Source organism: Melopsittacus undulatus, chromosome 4, assembly GCF_012275295.1.
Source record: "Melopsittacus undulatus isolate bMelUnd1 chromosome 4, bMelUnd1.mat.Z, whole genome shotgun sequence".
Lineage (NCBI taxonomy): Eukaryota > Metazoa > Chordata > Aves > Psittaciformes > Psittaculidae > Melopsittacus > Melopsittacus undulatus.
Genome location: NC_047530.1, coordinates 84,219,175 through 84,240,963, shown reverse-complemented (window position 1 = coordinate 84,240,963; position 21,789 = coordinate 84,219,175). Strand labels below are relative to the sequence as shown.

General features: G+C 40.8%; 1 protein-coding gene across 1 annotated transcript in view; it reads right to left on the bottom strand.

The window, feature by feature from the left end:
* The window catches only part of SEMA5B (semaphorin 5B), a 275,414-nt gene that overhangs the window by 135,605 nt on the left and 118,020 nt on the right, over positions 1 to 21,789 (bottom strand). Inside the window, exon 3 of the mRNA XM_005153798.3 lies at positions 2,634 to 2,839. Within this exon, the coding sequence (XP_005153855.2) occupies positions 2,634 to 2,787 (154 nt within the window). The 5' untranslated portion in view covers positions 2,788 to 2,839. The remainder of the gene's footprint in view (positions 1 to 2,633; positions 2,840 to 21,789) is intronic.

Genomic DNA, 21,789 nt, shown 5'->3' with positions numbered 1-21,789 from the left:
CTAAAGTGAAAGCATTTTGCATACATGGACTACTTTCTGCTTAAATAAGTAGGTTATGCACTGTAGCCTCTCTTTTTTACCCCTCCTATGCAATACAAAGAGATACCAGTTCAAACAGATGATTGGCGAGTGTGGATGAGACACAAAAAGCAAGAGATTGGGCACAGAAAATACATAATTTCTCTGGAAGTAAGTTAAAAGGTAGACAGAAAGTAGTTTTACTCAGATACTTCCATGACAAGGATATTATCTTTCCAACTGGATGCTAAATATTATAATCTGGAGGAAAAGTACGATGAAAAGAATGGCTGAGCATAACCAAAGTGGGAACTGAAGACCGGAGAACACAAAACATATTATGGCATCCCATTTGTCTTGCAATGGGAAGCCAGGCTAGCAAGACTGTAAAATAAAAGCTATTCAACTCCTTTGTAATATAAACTGTTTTGTTAACCTGTTCCTTCTGGCAGTAAATTAATGCATCCTGTACAACTGAATGGCCTGGGACCTTACTTGCTATTACCATTCATCCACTGAAAATTGGAGGTGTAATATAATCCTCTCCCCTAGCAGCAGGAGCACCAGCAGAGCTACTGTTAGGGTCACTCTTTCAATTGCTGGCTCAGCATTCCCGTTGTATATCAGGTTGTTATCCATGGGACAATGTATTTTGAGACCCACTGAAAGCCCATGAGCCACACTTTTAAGTGGAGACATCCTCAGAGGAATTTGAAACAGCACATAAGAAAGAGATTTCCCTGCTTGTGTTCCCTTGCAGCTGAAACCTGCTTGTGCTGGCATGAGAACAAGGTATAGCTTTAAGGTAAATTATATTAAGAACTGAATGTGGTTTTGAAGGTGTAAGACCTCTTCCATAGAATTTACATACCATATACAGTGGAAAGAAGATGCCTTTAATTTTATTCCTGTGCATTTTCCAGTTGAGCATTGCACCAGGAAATACAGGATTAAACTGTGTCATGAACATTCATGAAGAAACAGGTGCTGAGAAAAAATAACTCTGAATCTAGCTTGGGTTTAAGAGACCCAAATGATAATCTGGGTAACTTTCTTGATGTGTCTGCAATTTCAATCTCTATTTCTTTTCTATAATTGTCAAGTTCTAACTAACTCACCAGGTTTTGCCCTCTACCATGAAAGAGAAGAAAGGGATAAGAACAGTGAAAGGGGAGGAGATTTTTTTTCTGGGAAAAATTCATGCCTGATTAAAGAAAAGCAAACTGGCAAATTATGAGTGTTTTTATGTAGTCATTACTTCTGCAGAGAAGCACTCATGTTGAGCACCAAAAAATGCCCACCAATTCATCAACATCAGGAATCAGAGCTCTAATATTCCCTGCAGAATGATTTATCTCAGCGCTGGATCTCACCAACACATCCTCTGTACACTCCACATTTGGTGTTCCTGGTTAATGGAAGAACTCAGACTTTTTTCTGTACCTATATCATTATTATTCTACAATCTATTTAAATATCCAAACGAGTTCCACCACATTTTTAACTGCATGGGTTTCTCCTTTCATCCCTCCCCAGTTAAACAGATGGTTAGACTTATTTAGCAATTAAAATCAAGTTTTATTTACCCATTTCACTGGAGCAAGGTTAGAGCCAATGCCATATCATGTAGGCTTAAAGATTTCACTAATTTACTTTAATCCACTTAAACCTTTAAAGCACAGATAATGGAAAACAGACAAGTAAACTCTTACACTTCACAAATTAAGAGACAAGAGTTTCCTCCTCTGTGAAGAGTAAAGCTCTCTAGAAGAACACTGAAAGGTCAGCAAGGAAGCCTTTGACTACTTTCTTCCTGGAAACCCTACCTCAAAGGTCACAAACCCACAACTAAATTGCCTTTAGCAAAGAACCTAACTAAAGACACATTGCAAGGTATTTAATTGCCTTTAGCAAAGAATGTAACTGGAGATACATTGCACAGGCTTAAATGGGAACCAAAATCAATATTTCAACATTTAGAAGGAAATGATTCTTAGCAAGGACATTCGGCAGCTGATGATGCTGAGCTTAACAAACTAGTCTGGAGTGAATTCAGAAATAATGGTGATACCAACATAATGATCTAACTGTTTAGCACGCGACTGGACAGACAGCAGCTTAGGAGCACTGATACTCTCATGGAAAATCCAGCTGGGATAAGAACAAGAGAATGCCATTCCCTGCCATTTTAAAACAATTTATTTTTTTTTGCATTCAGGTATGTCCAAATTCTCTATCACTTTTCACTCACTGAGTGTCTGGATCCAGCTAGCCAGGTGAGGTACATGAGCATTACTGAATCCAGTTAGAGAAAAGGAAACTGGAACACAGTTTCAGTGTGGCACAAGATTACAGGGAATCTGTAGCAAAATTGAAAATTGAGATTCTTAGACCAGTAGTTGCAAAGCTGTCTGAATTAAATGACTGCTGTAAAGCCTCAGAGTTAAACCACTGTAAAGCATCAAAGTAAATACAATTCATTAGGCTACTTGCACTGGCTTGTGGATCACAGGTATAGGGAAAACAGCACAGACTGAACCATCATCCATAGCACCAGGAAGGACTTCAAAATGGATCATCCTACTGGAACTTAAAACAGGAATAGAAGCTCTTACCTTCAAAAGCAATTGTGGGGTGTTCTTTCCTTACACATTGCTGATGTTCAGGTTCAGAGTATTCAGGTACATTCTGTGATGCTGAGAGATGAAAAGCAAGAAGAAAAAGGCTTGGCAATGACAGGGAAATGGCCTTTAATCTTGAAACAACCATGACTGAAGGGCAACTGGAGATCTAGCTTCTAAGGTAGGCCCAGGGAGGACACCTGAAATACAAATAATTCCACTTTCAGAAAGATGAATGCTTATTCAGAGTGTGTAACATGGGTAGAGAAAGGTGGAAGTTCCCCTTTCATCCCAACCCCACTTGTATTAAGTACACAAGATAATAAACAACAAACAGCATCTAAAAATAATGACCCAATTTACAACTGTATTTGGGCTTCTGACTTCAAAGAGAAGGTAAGTGTACAGCTCCCAAAATAAGTATCTCTGTGCACCTTTGGGGCACATGTCCTTCCTTACACAGCAGCTGGAATGCAATGGCCATTGCTGACAATTTGAATTCTCAAATATTACAAGTGTAAAAGTGTCCTCCAGTGTGAACACCTCACTCCTCAGTTTCATGACATGTCCCTGTTTAAGTGTCATGCTATGCTCAAGAGATCACTAATGGCCAACATCATGAAAACACATGTGCAATTAATACTGTTCTAATAGGAAATTCATCCGTTTTACCACAGCTGTTTTAAATGTTTTAAAACAAGAGAAGTCAATTTAAAGGTGTTGCCAGGAAAGTGCTAACTAAGGTAACATAAAAATTAAAGCAGCTTAATGGGGAGAATGGTGAGAAGTAAGTCAATTGCCTGCCTTATCATGGGATGCTATAGCTCTCAGGCACAAGAGCAGAGGCACAGCTAAACAGGAGGAGCACTCACTCTCAGGCTAGGAGAGGGGAAATGCCTTTTCTAGCTGAGCATTTTTAACAGCAACAGCAGGAAAGATACAGCTCTAAAAAACTTCCCTGGGCCTATCAGGCCTGGGGCAAGGGATGGAGGATTAATTAGCTCATGCCACAGGCTCCCCAAGGTGCTGCTGCAGTTTAGGAAAATCTGCATTGGCAAATTTAATCTTACTAATGTACACATTGTATTTTCCTGTGTTACTTTGTTCAATTATTACAAAAATATGTTTTCAAACAAATGGAGTCTCCTACCTTTAAATCTTACCCAGTGATAAAGCTGATTCTGATTGAAATCTCAGAACAAGATTTTCAATTCCTGCAGGTGTAGTGATTCATGGGGGTAGTGTAACAGTCAACACCTGCAGTGCCTGGTATCTCTATATTTTTGTTTGGAGTCTCCAAAACACTTTCAGTCAGCTGAAGCGACCAGACTAGTGGCTGGTCCCATGGGGTACTGATACACAGTAACAGGCGTATGGCACAGACCAAAATATGAAACAATCATGTGATATCAAGAAGTTGGAAGAAGTTTGTAAAGATCTTTGCGTGTCACAGAGGCAATAATGAAATGCTTACAGCAGCAGTGGGAGACAGTTTGTTTGAAAGATGGATCCTATGTTTTATTCTTATTTGTATTTCTCTGTGATTTTAAAACACTGGCATAAAGATGAGTTGCCAGTGCATCCATTATGTGTGTCTTAAGCAGCAGCTACATATCACTGACTGAAAATAGCATTGGCATTCAATATTTGGGGTAGTTCTAGGGACTTGGTTCCCCAGCCAGTGTGAGTGAGAGATTACATTTCACATTTATTCCAGCCCCATATACGTGCAGATTTTATGCAGGGATATATAAAATCCCCTTCCAGTTCTCCAAAGGAGGTTCTACACCATGAAGGGTGTTTTTTTAAACACAGCAAATATCATGTTAAATTAAAAAATGGGACTGGCAGAAGTAGGAGATGTGAAATCATTCAAAGCTAAGGCCAGCGTACCGTTTAGTCATTAAGCCCAAGCATACTGCAGGGCGTAACTGAGCACTGTGGCATCTCACATGATGGAGATGTTGTGGGAGTCATGCCCTAATGAAAATTATTGATGATGAAGCATTGGAGTATATTTTCAGCCACTGGCTTAAATTATCATATTTTTCAGTACAGATGTAGAAGTAAAACACAAGCAGAGATGTGAACCCCAGGGAGATGCATTTCGTACAGCTCTTATATCCTCTCAAAGTTCCAGAAGAGACATAGCCACACTTTCCTTAGAGAGGAGATGGCTGTTGTGGGAAATGCACAGAGGCAAAAAGACTTCTTTGGTGTCAGATATCTTTACTGGAAACTGGAAGAGACTGTCATGGAAATCCCACCTCATGCATGCTCTGTTCCTCCCAGTGCAGCCATTACTGGTTAATCCAGACTTTTAGTCTGCGCCAATATGGTCATTTTAATCCAAACAGTGCTCTTCAGCTAGGTGAAAAAGACACGTGGTAGAGTCTCCTGCTCCTCTAAGGCCCTATGTGGTCTTCAATCAGCACATGAGTAAACTCAAATTTCACACTCATCAGGGTCATGAAATGATAAAAAGTTGCATGCAGGAAAGCTTCATAACATCCCATAGTGTATTCTGTGCCAAAAGCAGAGTACATTTACTAGTGTTTTGTCTGGACTAGTTGTTAAATGTGCCAAGTAGCTGGATTTCTGCCACTTTCCCTTGGAGATTTTACCACAGTCCAAGAGGCTTCAGTGTTCCTTAGAAAGCTGTAACCAGTATTTGGAGTAATGTTCCAACTTCTTTTTCCTTATTGTCATAGGGGAATCCAAATGGTGCACAAAAATAAGGGTTTCAAACTTAATGTGAAGTGGAAAGTAATATACAATCAACAAAAGATGAAAAAAAGACATTATAAAAATCTTGTATCCTTTCCTGTGTTCCCTATCTTCTACATCTAATTGCACCCATCAAATGTGTGGAGCTCTCATGTTCTGGGAAGCTGCATAAAATCAGTGTCATACAGCCCTGAACTGGAGCCTGTTGAACTCAGAGTCAATGAGTAAATGCCAACTTGACCAAGGGCAACAGAAGCCGGAGCCATAGAGCATCAGCTGAATGGCATTCAAATAATAGATAGGATTGCAAAAGGTTATTCCTTGATTCTGCCCCTTCCCTGGATGCCTTGCTCATTTTTTTTCTCAATATTTTAAAAAAGACTCCAACTCAGTAATTGTTATTCTCAGCTGCTACAACTTTATGTCTAAAAAACCCCAATACTCCAAATATGAAGCAGTGCCATGTGCAAGAACATGGCAATTGTATGCCAAGACCAAACTAGTAACTGCCTGGGAGAGTCCAAGAGCTAGTTATAAAGTGTAAATGTTTCAGTTCTATTGGTGACAGCTATACTCAAGCCTCCAATTTTGCCCAAGCTGCAGATTTTCACTGTGAGGGCAGGAGTATGACCAGTGCTTAGGACCAGCCCTCTTACAGACTGCTAAAAACACTACATATTGTAAGCACAGCCCAGGCTAGTGGTGATTTGCATTGCTGGAACTTGCCTAGCATTACGATGTGTAGATACAGTTAAATGTTTTTAAAAGACCTGTTCTTATAAGACTTTCTGCTCAAAATGGCTTAGAGCTCAAGAAATCAGCTGTCAAGGTTTCGGTGCAGATGAGAGACAAGCTCAAATCTCAGTACATACTTCAATTCTGTATTTGCTCATCTTGATGTATCTCTACCACCTTAGCTGGTTTGCCCCCCAGTGCAGACACGCAAAAAAAAAAAAAAAGGAAAAAAGATAAAAATGTCTATTAAGATTATCTATCCAAGTTTATCTGCCATCTCCCTCACAAAAGCCTGTCTTCTGTGTCTCTGTATAATCCCAAGGCCAAGCGATGGAGCATCTCTCTGCCTTATACTCTGCACAGTGAATCACTCTGGCCCTCAGCCAAACAAAGGCCAACAAATCCAGACTCTATAGGACCCAGTGGGATATGCCCCAAAGACAGATATTTTGTAGAGCACCAGTGCTGGCACTACGCTCTTGTCTCTTAAATCAGGCTCCATCAGCTCATGGGCCTCCATGACTGTAGCAGGAGTAGCAGGGAATGGGCAATGAACTGCTCCTTCTGGATAAAGCAGGAGGTCTGCACATACAACACATCCCCAGAGCTGAGATTTGAAACCACAGCACCCACAAGAGCATAAGCCCACTGCTGCATACCCATTTTTCACCCAGGCCATTTCATGGCAGTTTGATAGGGCCAGCATATAATTCTGCTTGGCCTCGTGGCTTCAGCCCCTTGCACAAGCACAGCATTCAGGGGATCAGCCACAGTCCCTTCCTTATTCATTCTCAGGGCATGAGTCTTTTCCAACTCACCCTGTATTGTATCATTGTAACTCCATTGATTTCACAGGAACTAATCCTGATTTACAGAGGGTAACTCAGATCAGGCCCCCTTTGAGTAAAGCTCCATGTCTAAAAGAAAAATACCTTCAATCAATCTTCAGGGCTTTAAAACAAAGCACACTTCAAAAATGGCTGTACCAGGAATTCATATCCTGCATTTCTCTGACTGTAACTATCATTTTAACTTAATAAAACGTGACAGTGAAGTTTAAGGATAAAAGAAAATGCTTCATCTTTCATTTTAAAGAAAAGAGCTGCCTTTAAAAAGATTTAAAAGGAACCTCCTGTAAAAGCATTAATTCTTCCGTTTGGGATCTTTTGTGATTGGCACAGTTATGATTTTGTTAGAATGGGATACCAGAGGAAAGAAGAGCAATGGAAAGAGGTGGGCATTAAAGTATTCCAAAAAAGTACTGGGAGAATAAGAGAAATAAATATAAACATTACAAAACAAGACAGCTCAGCAATGTAACTATGACAGGCTGGCACAGGCAGCTCTGCCCTAGAAAACAGAGAACTCCAAGGCCAACAAAACCATGGTCCTTTATTCATCCAGTGCTCCTTGACCTCCCCTCCCACCCTCACCAGCTGGAACTTCTCCCACCAGACTGGCTCCAAGGGCCTTTCCACATTATCGAAGAAAAGGCACAGCTTTTCCCTCTGCCCCTGGCCACATGCATACACTCAGCCCTCAGCCGGCACTGGGGAGATGAATGTGTCTTATAGCCAAAACATGGCACACTACTCTTGCATATCCTGATGTCAGATCTCATGTGCACCCTTAGACGGGGGGCTTCTGCCTAGCAAGCTTTTCTCATTTATGTACTTGTAAGACAAACATATGGGAATGGTCAAACTACTGTTCAGATAAGAATCTGTGAAGAGATCTTGTTTTTCTTTAATTAAATCATACTGCAGTCTTCTGAAGAATCAATGAGCTCATTTCTAAATTCACAACAGCTTACATGCTGCAGCTCTTGTTCTGGCTGGGTTTCACCATGCTCTCATGTGCCCACCTTATTCAGGGCTTCCCACAGCCTCCACTATAATATCATCTCTGAGCCCCACATTGAACTCTTTCCCACAACACCCCAGGAGGACAGAACCACATTTTCACACATGTAGTCCAAGGGTTATCCTTCTAAAAAGCCTACAATTCAGCAGCAGGGGGGACTGCAAGAGGGTGCAGACAATAGACTCTCCTGCTGCAAAGCAGAAGCTTGGGCTCCATGCTGACCACTCTCACAGCTGCTGCCTCACACTCTGCAAGGCACTGGTTGCAGTATCACAGTAGGCTTTATACGAGGGATAAAACAATTGAGAACTCATAACACAGGTCACTTTATTGCAACCTTTCTGTTATCTAGATCTATATAAATAATTCAGGTAACTCTCCGCAAAGGAGAAATCAGTTTAACCTAATATACTGTTTGGTTCATGGCTCATGAAGCCTGTAGTGGAGCTGAATAGTAATATTCTCTAGTCTGATCTTCTTAGGACTACATACCACAAAAGATTGACAGTGCACTTTGGGGCATTATATTTCTAGAATGCTTTCTAATTGCTGTTCAAAACCACCCAGGACTGGTAAAGGTTCCGAACCAAGCCCACAAAAGGCAATGGAATGTTCTTGTTCAGGTCAGGTAACAGAGACAAAACTCTTAATAACAATTTGGTACAAAATGAATTGGTTGATATCAGTCCATTTCTTTATGGACTGATACAAGCCCTCAATGAGCCATCAGCCACCACTTAGCTACTTGGCCTCAGCAGCACAGTCAGTGGCTACACAGTCCTGGAAACTGAACTGTTTCCTCACCTTTAGAGGAAGCACTGCTGAACAGGAACCTATTGTGGAAAGCTCCCATTAAATAAAGCTGATTCAACAATAAAAGCCTGTGTAACAGAGGAAAATATACTGTACCACGGAGTTCCTGCCAAACCCAGTGGGCATAAATAAATATGTGCTCTGCTGACACTCAGAACTGCTTTTGAATAGCACTAACCTGACCACACACTGAGTGTGTCCCCAAGTGCCTCAAGAAGCTCTCCTCAGAGGGCTCTAGATATTTTTTTTTTTAGCTGCTCACCCATAATATAAAAACATGAGAGGTTTTGTTAGTGTTTGTTTGGGGTATGAATTTAGCACTTGTGAAAAGGTGCCTTAGAGTCTGAAGTCTTCTGTTTATCCAAAGATCATACTTGGCAATGAAGGCTTACATTCATTTATTTCCCTGGTGGTGTGCGTCCCCTGTTCTCTAAGAAGACTACAGTGGGGATGGAAAGACCCATTTGCTCTTCACAGATTGGCTTCTCTGAGAGACTGTCAACAAAGATGCCAATGTGGAGGTATTTTTGGCAATTCTGGGACCTGGGCTGCCTATGGAATTATTTTTCATGTGTTCCATCTGTGAAACAGAGATGAAGGCAGAGATGAACACAACAGAAGACAATGGATGCTATGGTACCTAGCATAACTGCAATTCAGAGGCGAAGTTTACTGCAGCCTAGCTTAGAAATCAGGAGCTCCTGGCTCCCAGTCAAAGTCTCTGGATTTTTCGTCAAAAGGAGAGGATGAATGGGTGTAACACAACCCAAGAGAGGAAACATCTCAGGACTTATCTGACAGTAGCAACACAGTAATAACTATTCCAGAGGCTCTGTCCACAGCTGGGGAGCTCAGCATATGTTGCAGTGCAGTTGCCTTTTCTTGCTGTATGCATGATGTAGAGTTCTCTGTATGGGTGCTGTAAATTCCAAGGTGACAGACATGCTGTTTACATGCACATGAGCTATATACTGCAAGTACAGTAGATTCAGCATCAGACTTACTGCAAATAGTCATCTGGTTGCAAGGACTCTTTCTGGCTTGAAGTTTGGTACTCATCTCACAGACCCATGCCTTAAGCCTATAGCTGTTGCAGAACCACTTAACACAGCAGCTTTTCTTAAAGTTGTTCCCCTGCACAATGTGAAAATGGTTTGTAAACGTGCAAATTAGCAGAGCCACAGCCTGTAACACCACACTGCATAGACAATGTAATTCCAACACACACTGGTGCAGTCAGGAGAAGCTCCTCTATTTGCATTGATTCCCAGATGTGTAGTGTCCCTTTCCACACTCCTCCCTGCAGCAGCTGTGGTGTTACAACTGGGGAAACTGAGGCATAACCCAACTGTGACTCTGTCACTAGTAACTGCAACCAGTTTTTGGTAGACACAAAAAGAGAAGTAAACTCCTCCTGACTCTTCCAAGTGCTTTTGGTACAGGGCTTTCTTTTGTCTCACGGTTTAATATGAAAACTGTAAGTGTTCTTTAATTCTTAACTTAATAGATTACTAATTGTTGTTTTACTGACATGAGTTTTTTATTTAGCTTTATTTAGAGAGTTCATTGGAGACATCCCATGGGATTACTAGTAAGGAAGTTAGTAGCAATGGTTCCAAATTGCATGAGACCTAATATAGATTGGCAACTTGCAAAGTTCCTATCTTCACCACTATTACGGCAAGCCGGGGACAGCCACAGTCCTCAGACTGTGCCAAGCAGTTAGGCAATCCTGATAAACTATGCAGCAGCCACTATGGTAACAGTGCAACCACGCAGTTGGGGAAAAGGTAACAAGATAAAATTAAAAAAAAAAAAAATTCATTTACTTCTCCTTTGACCTGAAGCAATCTCAGAATCCAAGTCTCCAGCAGACAAAAACAGAGCCATGAAAACATCACACCAAACCTCTGGCCTGAGAGCCAGCCACAACACACAGGCTTGATTTTCCTTAGAGCCTTGTTTTTCCAGTTTAAACACACCAGAACTAGCCCTAAGACTACAGCTCCTGCCACCCATCCCCTTCTGTTCCATCACAAATTCTCTTGCGTCACTCCTGCAACCCATGTGCTAGGGTCAAAGGCAGTTGCTACATGTCACAAATCTACCTCATCCCTCCCAGCAGCATCTTCCTGTACCGCTACGTTGCAACAACAGGATAAGAAAAATGGGTTTTTTTAATGCTCACCCACAAAGCAGAGACTAACCACAGCCAGTTTGTTTTTGTCAAAAATTTGTGATTACCTGGTGCCACATAACACATATTCATAGGAGAATAAGCACAAAGCATCCCTGTAGTGCAACTCCAGGTTTCAGCCTGCTTGGAAACAAGTATATTTTGCTACAGCATCTTCTTGGCACTGCACAGTACCATTTATCATATGGAAACCTTTGGCTAGAAGGCATTTAAACAGTATATACGCCACAAATCTGAACAGACAAAATAACAATTGTCAGACAGACTCTTTTTTTGTCCCTGCTGTGCCCAGTTTTCTCATATTTCTTGCAACAGCAGTTACTGTTACGCTGTTAACTCTTTCTCTTATTGGAATCACAGGGTTGCTTTGGTCTGCCCCATCTCTTGCATCCCACTTGGTATACTGTAGAGAACAGTGGCTTTTCTCAGAGCTACCCAGCTGGAGGACAGCACTGAAGGGAAGAAGCGCAGAAACTATACAGCTCACAAATGGCATGTTATTACTGACTGCTGTGTGTAAACAAAATAGGACTGATTCCTCATTTGCTGAAAACTACAGTGACATTATTTTTTTCCCAAAAAATGTACCTAGTGATCAATAACTTCTGAAAAGACTGAGCTGAATTTTCTTCTTCCTCCAAACATCCTATGTAAATTCTCTGATACCAGGAGCATGGAACTATACTACTTGCTAACCAAAGCTCAACAGCCTAAAAACACAGGTATTACTGTGCTGGGTGACAGCAACATTCTTTTAGAGATTTTCTCAAAAACGGTATTTAGGCAAAATGAAGCAGGACACGTGACTTCCAAAAAACCCTTGGCTGCATTCTTTTAATTAATGGTCATAGTTTTCACTGTCCAGATTTACTTTACCTAAACAGTTCACAGTACAGTCCCCATCCTGTAAAATGTCCCTCTCCTCTAAATTCCAAAAGACACTAAGGTGATCCAGGATTTAATGCAAACCCTAGGATCTAAGCAGTTCCATGCTGGAATGGAAGGGAAATGTGGGAGAGACAAAAAGGTGAGATCATCCTCCACACTCATGCTTTTGGCAAATTCAGATGTCCTGCCAAAACTGGACATCTGAATTCCTCCAGTCAGGAGAGGCAGCCTCCCAGTGGACACCCCAGCACCAGGGTGCCAGCTCACCTTGTCAGGAGTGCTTTAAAAACCCCAAACAATCCCTCAAACAGAAACCTTGTTGTCATCTTCCAGGAGGCAAGGCCTGAGCAAGCATTCAGGGGCTAATATCATTTTAATGTACTCTGAGGCCAGGCTTTCTGGAAAAGATGAATTATTTGTAATGAATTCCAATCACATGGCATGCCAGCCCCCACACCTTCATCCTGCATATATAACCAAATGAGTTTAGGAGATGTAAGTTATTCAGGGACTTAGCTGTTCAGTCTGGCCTTGGAGGATTTGCTCTCATTATGGCTTTTATGCAAATTCTGTCCTCCAAATCTCTTCTGAATCAATTATTACTAGATTAATTTAAACATGTCCACCTGGGGTGCCTGTATATCATGTGCCTCATGTTAAAAAGTAAAAAGGATGATAATGAATTCAGGAGGTGACTGAAACAGATTCCTGCTTTGTGGAAATGTGACCTTTTTGCATAATGTCATAAAAGAAAGAAGTTTCCTCAAGAAACATGGCAGATAGGGTCGTTCATTGGATCAGCTGGGCTTTCAATCACTCTTTGGAAATTAGCATGATACAATAAAAATTAATAAGAAATTAAAAAAAATATCGCTTTAATGCTCCAGACTATTAAAGTCTTCGACTGACTACTAATTGAAATGTAATGCTTAATTTTAAGCAATGCCATTTTATTAATGGTAAAAACTAGAATTAATGTCATTAACCAATGTTAATATTACAAATCCCCTGAGGGATAACAAAGCAATTATGTCATTCACAGAACTGAAAGGGGGGGAAGAAAGATGTAGCCTGTACATGGCTGCACTAAGGTGGAAGAGACTTCTTCCATCTGCATTTCCTCTGCTGAGAAAGGGGGTTTGTTTGTTTTATTGAGCAAAGAGGAGGGAGAGGAAGAGAATAATTTGCACTAAGTTAATTACTGCTGATTTTCAGGCACTTAATCGCTAGGAAATTATTCTGTTACTCAAACACCATACTGTGGGGATCCTGGAAAAATAATTTGGGAATGAGAAATTGATTACAAACCCTCCTTGGAGGCCTCCCCTGTGTGTGTTTGGATCCTAACACACTCACCAACAGCCTTCACCTGGTGGAAAATCCTGATGCAAATATATACCCCCCACACTGAACAGTAAATGGCTCTATAGAGCTGTACTGGTTTGCATCTGCCAGGGATCACCGAAGAGATCACCTTCTATGGCACTGAATGCCCTCAAGTCCATGTGAGGACAGTTGCTTCTGTTTTACATAGTTTAGTAAGTTCAGCATCCTGTCAGACCCACTGCTCATACAACAGGACAGATGGGGTTAGCCTTAATTAAAGTACCAAAACCAGTATCCTGACCAAACTGGCAGAAGTTGGCCAGAGGGAGTAAAAACCTTGATTGGTGCTGGTATAATACTGGATTTACCCCAGAAAAAAATAATGTTTGAGATAAACCCTTGATTAACTATGTTTTTATCATCTGGCTGGTAATTCAGAGACAATGGGGAGATTCAGCAAGCCAGAGCATGAAGATTTCCCCAAGGAGCTACAAACCGTGTTGTTATTCCTCAGAATCCCAAAGACTTTTGCTTTTTATTTTCAAAAAGTGAAAGTACTCCAACCCATACAACACACCACTGTCAAAATCCACCACTAACACAAATGCCTCCTTTCAGTGAACACTTTTCAAGACAACCAGTCATATGTGTTACAAATTCACAAACAGTGTTAATCCATGGGAAAAGATACAAAAATTAGTTTCCTCAGTTTCACATAACATGCCATTGCTCTGCCATAAACTAGCTCTCAGGAGATTCTTCTGACACTGTCCAACCAAGCACTTTTAAAACATTAAGTTAATCTCCTTCTTCAAGGAAAAAGAAAAGCATCAACACTAATTACTACCAGGTTTCCTATTTATGTTGCAATGAGGTGTAAAACTTCAATACTAACCTAGAAGAAATCAACTGAAAAAGGCTTTCAGTGAATTTCTCTTGAATTTCGCTGGATATAACAACAGGGATGCATACTTGGTGGCTGGGACCAGAGTGTCTTTCTTTCTTTGTAGCCCAAGCACAGATCACCCAATGGCTCGTGATGTTTCCATTCGGGATATAGGTACAGCTGTAAAGCACAATGAGATTTGGGGGTTTTACTTAAATTGATGTATTACTTAGCAATCTTATTATAAATGGGAGACTGAGCAAGGGGAAGAATTACTGCAAGGCTTCCACTGTGCTTACCAATGAGGGCCTGCATATAGAAGGTTTCAGTCTATGGAGCCAGTTATGCTCAACAGCATGATGCCTTTTCTCCTGTAAATTTGCAAATCATTGTGTTTTGTCTCCCAGCAATGGTTTCTCTCTTACCACTTGTGTCCCCATTTCCTCAAAGAACAACATTAAACCTCCTGTGAAATATCTCCAAAGTCCATTCTGTCACTCTTCCATTCTCACTCCTGATTTGAAACCAGAGGCAGAGGAAGCCACTGAAGACACCAAGGTCAAGGCAGAACGAGCCAAAGTCAAATTCATGCACTCATTTAAAACCACACGCCGTCAGGCCATTACAGAGACATCAGACGTTATGGATTGCAGCTTAATAGATCACAATGGAGGATGATGGGGGAGAAGAGAAGAGAGAAATGCTCCTTCTGGGTTGAGACTTGCTGATTAAAGTGCACAAGTGGGCAGGGGACTGCGACAGAATTTGTGTCCATAAAGCTGAGACTTCTCAATATTAATGGACGCACCATTGTCGCCAGACGCAATGTTTTGTTACTGCGTGATTAATTGAAAGTCACACACAATGACATATTACAGGCAGGATAAAGCTGTCACTGGAAGGCAATTCTTCACAGTAATTCCTGCAAGTCTCTACAATATGAAATTGCATACCCCGTTACAGACGACCCCTCGAGCATAAACACATTACATATCTTTATATAAATAACAGTGACTAACAACAGCAGTCTGAGGTAATCTCTGTGGAATAGAGAAACAGAGAAAAAGGTAAGACAGGGAAATTGCCTTCAAATATTAGTAAGCTTGTCTGTGCTAATCTCCATCAAATGAGCTATTTCTCTTTTATTCTAAAATAAAAACTGTTTGTGATGGAGACACCTGAAGTATGATAAAAGAACATGTTGTGGCATAAGTGACAACTAGAAGCCTTACTTCTTCAAAAGGCCACTAGCTCTAAATCTTAAAAACTTATCTTGATCAAGACTAATTAAACTTCGACACAGTCGCTTTATCACTTACTTAGGTCAGTAAGTAAGTATCAGTAATTGGTCCAGCTCACTTTTCTAAAGCCCCCAGATCAAAGACTCTTTTATATTTCTTTTAGCAGCTGCAAGAGGATATCAAATCATTAATTTTCTCCATGTATTTTATTTCAGTCAGAATCACTGCATTCAAAATACAATGTGGAAAAAAGGTCTACAGTGCTCAAGGGAAAAGACACAGCCCAAGGGAATACAGGTGCCCAGGAAATAGCTCCTGTCACTTAGTATTTTGTGTATGACAAATCCACAGCTGAATTGCCAGTAATGGTACACAGTTGCCTAATCTTCAGTTGGCATTTAGCGCTCTATTTCCCATACCATTGGCTAATGGTTAGATCTGTAACAGCACTCCGTTCAGTTTCTTGCTATTTGAACATAAATTGGAGGTGATACTCCATTACCCAGATGAGCAATATTTCAAAGACTCACCATCAGAGAGCATGGCATCATCCAAAAAAGCACAGTACCTTTTCTGTCTTTTGCAACGTCTCCATTAAAGAGCTCAATTTCACATGAAAAAGAGATGGTCAGAGGTTTTAAGCCCTTTCAAGCTTGCCCACTTGGACTTTCTGTTACAAACCACTTGTAAAGTAAAAAAGTGACACAAAGGTCTTTACCTGCTCAGAAGACAGTTTCTTGGAAGCTCTTAAATCTGCCACTAACAGAAACCAAGGGAAATGGGGATAGGAAAGCACAAAGCTTGGGCTGTCCTGTGGCCTGGAGGCACATAGCAATCTCTGTCTTCACCTAACCCAACCAGAGCCCTTCAAGAGAGTAAATCTGCTCCACTGGCCTTTTTAACAGTCCCTTAATGACCGTTAACTTTTTTCAGCCAGCCATTGATTCTAATGGCATGTGCATTCACACACAATAATACCTCAGAGGGCCTTCATTAATTTACCATGCATAATTTCTCTGAAAGCTTTTGCCAATAGAATACCCCTAAACTGACTCACTAACTCATGAAGATAAAGCACTTTCTGTGTGAGATCATTATGCAGATTCACAGCATTCTCCTCAAATAAGTTAAAAAGTAGGTATTGTTTGGTGTCTACCCATTTTTTGGACTCAGCAAAGTACCAGGGCTCGCAAATGTAAAGCTGCTGCTGGAGTATCCAGTGTGACAATGAATACCTAAGATACTCTGGGCTGTGGAAGGAACAAGAAAAAAGGCAGCTTACATGAAAAAGCCTTTCTGCTGTGAAGTTCCTGAAATCTCTCATAAATTTCAACAATGGGAAGTCCTAAAAGTGAAAGGCTATTAAAATACTAAGGGAAAATGAAGCAATATAGATATTCACCCCTCTAGGTCCATTCATGCAGAGGTAGAGGAGGGGAAGATCCAGCAAAGGGAGTAGATGAGAAACAAACTATGCCAGAGAACAGTGGTTTAGAGCTGTCAGGAACTACAGTGCTGCCTGTTAGCCTTGCAATAAATTACGGAGCTGTCAGCATTTTCCCATTATAAATCTCTCAAGTCTCCTCTTATGTATACTGTTGCAAGATTCAGACCTCAGTCCCATGGCAGCAATGAAACTGCAGGCAAAAGCACTGTCCTCCCCCTTTGGGAATGTAAGTGCCATAAATACAACCAGTGGTCTTACAAACTTTACAGGATGTTGGTTTTAGGGAATAAAAAAATGGTTATTTATTTTATTTCAATCAGTTTGTCTTTAAGCAGAGTCACAGGGTGGCAGGTAAAAAGCTGACTGTAAAAGTGATTTGGAATAGGCTCCTCCTCTGCACTACACTCAAATCTTTTATGAACTTGCAAGTACCTTATCCCTTTCCAGAGGATTGATCAAAGAGCCCACAAATGCTGCAACTCCACTTCCAAGGTTATAGGTGGCAACCTCACTTATGGAAAAACCACCTTCTGTAAAAACATACACTTGTTATACCCTCTAATATTAAATGGAGAGGTAAAATGAAGATTTTTTTTTTTTAATTTAGATCTGAAAATTTAATTTGTCTCAAATTCTCGGGTCGTGGGACTCAGGGCTTGGGGTTCTCATCAGTGAGCACTGAACCACTTGCCAAGAGCAAAGCAAATGTAGCCACAGAGCAGGTGGGTTAAGAGCAGAGTTCTTCAAAAACCCCCAGTTAAGAAAAGGCTTAGCATTTTTAAGAAGTGTCTTTTTTGGTTGTCATTTCAGAATACAGACTGCAAAAGGGGCCCCATGTACTTCAGTGCAAAAAACAAAAACCAAAAGGATAATGACGACTGACAGCATATGTGGGGAAAATAAGTTCACATGGAGATACTTTCTAAAGTGAAAATCACCAGAAGGATTTTGGCAACATGGATTTAGTACAAAGGATGTAAGCCATTATCAGCATAAAGGTAATGAAAATCCAGGGAAAACACTGCTGCCTGGAGTTGGAGACCACTAATACTGCCACTAATTACACATGCTTAACTACAGCTTTGCCAGCTACTGAAACATCACAAAATTGCCAATAAACCAGCCTGTCTAGGGAGTGATATACTTCTTCAAAAGCCCCTAAATGCGTATTCACAGATGGGATGGGGAAAAGCAATCTAACATACCTGAAGAGGAACATCTTCCCTCTCCCCTTTTTTTCTTTTTCTTGTACTTTGGTCTTGCTCCAAGCTACTAACTCTTCTGCCTTCTCTGACATGAAAGGCTGGTTGGTGAGGCTGCCACCCTGAGCATGGCCTATCAAACCAGGGAAATTGTGAGCATGGGCTACCATTCTCCAATTACTCAAGTGTTAGTAGTAAATCTTAGCACAACACGTGACTGTACTAGACATCAAGTAGTGCATATGCTGGAGGATTTGGGGCTGGAAGCGGTCTGTCTGCTCCAGATAAAGTAATGACTCAAACACAAGGCAGGAGACACTCGAGGCTCCCAGTGTGTGCAGCAGCCCAGCAGAATTACAGCCACCCCCAGCCCTCCGTTCTGCAATAACAGCAAATCACTATTTACATTTTTCTAACCCTTTAACAGTGTTTCCATACAATACTATCGTTTGCTCTTGGCTTGTATATTGGAAGGGAAAAGTAGGACAATGTTTCGCTTTTTAATCCTTGATTTTTACATCATCTTTTTTTTTAATCATATAGGATTTTTTACTCAAATCTTGCCATATATCTGCCCACAAAGTAAACAGCATAGCCCTCTGCTTCAGAAAGAATATGCAATAGTAGAACAAAATTCTATCCATATGTCCAAAGTACAAGGGGTTCACAGTCAGAGCTGGCAAATGGTGTGATTAATCCTGACTGCCTTTCAGCAAAGACAAATCTAGAAACAATGTACAATTTCTCTCTGTGAATTACCACTTGAGAAAACTCCCTACCTGTATCTTATATACCCAAAGCAATTTTTGAAGACTGTTTACAATGAATCAAATTTGGGACAGTGCTTGACTGATGAAATTTCAAACAACATCTCATTATTCTTCGGGTGCTCCTTTTATAATGTCAAGTTAACAGAAAAAACACAGCGGATACACAGACGCCAGACACATTCAAAGGTTTCCATCTGGGCTTTAATTACTACCACAGTTGCCTCACTAAAGTGAATACGTTCCTCCCCCTCCTAAGGGCTTTGCCTTGTGTCTGATTTAGCTTACTTTGCCTTGATGAACAAACTCTGGTATAATCATTTTCTATAATGCCCCAGAGGAGCAAAATCCCGTGTATAAACTTGCTGTCCTGTAAGTCAGCTTTTTACATTTCTCTATTTAGACATTGCTCTGAACTTTACTCAGAGAGATTCTTCCTTCCTCCAGGAAATTATTTTGGAGAAGTCCTAGAGCAGATTTTCTCCAAAGGCCACATTTAGATTAGATTAAGTCACTGCCATTATCATAAAGTTCAGAAAGAAGCAACAATATTTAAACCACTTCTTCCAAAAGCAGAAGACAAACAAAACCCTTCACACAGCATCACCTGTTCCTGACCCCACTGACCAGTTCATTATTGCTTTCAGATGGTAATTAGAGAGTCCAGACAAACTGATCTTTGCCATTTCTCCTGACCTATTAGGCTTGGCCTCTCACAGTTGTTATCAGTGTCTTTCTATAGGTGTTCTCAGAGAGCAGTAACAAGTACACCATCTGTTTTAGCTCTCCTGATTTGAGCTGTAACATCATCCACAAAAATACCTTTGTTAGGGTTCTGCAGTAAGCTCTGAACCCTTTATAATTAACTGCAGACCTACTTGTTGGTTTCCAATAAGGTCACTCTTTCAGTAATCAGAGGTGGTCCCAGGAGGTAGTACATAAATAGCCTATATTGAAGCCTAAATTAGGCTAACTCAGAACTTCCTGTACTCTTCACTGCAAATAAAGCAAATATTTATAGACTCTTGCAGTCTCTGAGGTTCCTGCCTAATGATTAGGATCAGAGAAGCTCTTCTCAGTCATGGTAAATCAGAACCCAAGCAAATGTCCCAACGCTTGGATTCCTCAGGGTATGATTTTTGTTTGAAAATTCCCATACCACTCTTTAGATAGCCCCGGAAAAAAAAAAAAAAAAAAAAAGAAAGAAAAAAAAAGGATAACCAAAAGATAATTTAGAAGGGAGAGATGAAAACAGACTTTGAAGGAAAACATCTCTGGTAAATTAATGTTAAGGTATATTGTCACAGACTTGGAACATCTGGCATCTATTTTGGGCTATGCCACTGACTCTCTATATGGCCTCAGGCAAGTCCTTTCAGTTTTAAGTCTCCATCTTTTCTTTCTTTTCAAGCAAATACAAGTTTTCATTTCTTCTCCCTTTGCCTTCTGTCTTGATCATCCAGAGACATACATAATTTTAAAGACAACCAGTAACCACAGCTTTTCACTGGACAGCATCGTGTAAGTAGACACTTGTCTAATGGAGATGGAGGCTTTGGACTGAAAACACTTAAGGGTAAAGACCATATCCTCACACTTATCAAGTCTCCTGTTCCATAGCCTATTTAGAGAAGGCTAATAGTATGCTATAGGAGTTTCTGGAAGCAGCTGGCTGAGTTTCTGCTGGAATCATCACTTTAAACACTGTTGGGGTGTCATTGTTTCATTCAGAGGTGTCAGAATGCCTAGAGCTTTGGCCAGCCATCTTTTCTCATTAGTAATTTTCACACAAGTCCAAATAAATGTGTTTGTACTGTGCCCAGCGTAATGCAGCTCTTATGTGCCACATTAACACAGCTAATAAATAAAAAATCCTATTCATGATATTCTTACACCAAGCCAGCAGGAGAAAATGGACACTCATCAGGGAAGCGGGAAGCATTAGTGGCTGGGGTGGATGGTGTTAGCAAACAGGCTCCAGCTGGAAGTCTAAGCATTATAAGTAACTTTATCATTCACTTTCAACAGCTAACTCTGCTTTTCCTTGCCCCTCTACAATCTTGTAGAGAAGGTCTGGTGAAAAGCGTGGTACCCATTTATCCTCTGCTAGCTGATGAGCCAGCAACCCTCTTTGTTACATTTTGGCCTGGAAACCAGGAGCAGATCTGAATGATCAATGCTGTTCGGCTTCTGCCTCTACACAGCCAATAGAGCAGGAAGAATGATACCAATGGACAGTGAAGAATACTGCTTCCTAAATAGCTGCCACCAACATGCTAGCTGTTTTTCAATTACACAATACCCACCCTAAAAGTGTTGTCAAAGAGCTTTCAGACACCACTGGAACACAAAATTAATACACAGGGGAACTTCTCTCTGAATACCTCAGTGCAACTCCATGCCTCTTGTTTTGACTGCACCCACCTGTGATGCAGCTTCCTTAAATCTCTTTATCATTATCCATCCATCTTACATGGAATGATAAAATCATCATATTTCACAAGAAAGTGTTTTAAGAACAGAGACTTGACACTGGAGCCACGCATGGTTCATTATCATAATATGTATACACATTATCTCTCAGGATTTGGAATTTCAGACTAATCAGTTTACTTATTTCTTCCAGGTAGCATGGTTAATGGTTTTCCTGATCCACAGAATAAACATATTTGAACAAGCATTTTGCAACCACAGTGTCCCATTGAACTCCCTCCAGGCTGTGGACTTAAAGAGCAAAGGTTCCCATCTCTTTTAGCCAGCAAACTGTCTCCTCTCCTTTTAGGACCAGGTTCTAACAATATAAATAATCTCATATCAGTTTACTGAGATGCACTGAGTCTGTGATAGAAGCAATTTCATAGACAGCCTGCAGAAGGTCTCTTTGCAGCTCCAGCCCAGAGCTCTTTGTTTCCACTGCCTTTCTCTTCAACCCTCTTGTTCCCCAGATGAGAAACCCAGCTCCCAGGCTGAGACAGCTACATTTTTCCAGAGCAGTGAACCTAATGTTACTCCCAACAAAGTTTGAAAGCACTATTCTTGGCCAAGACCCTTTGCCTAT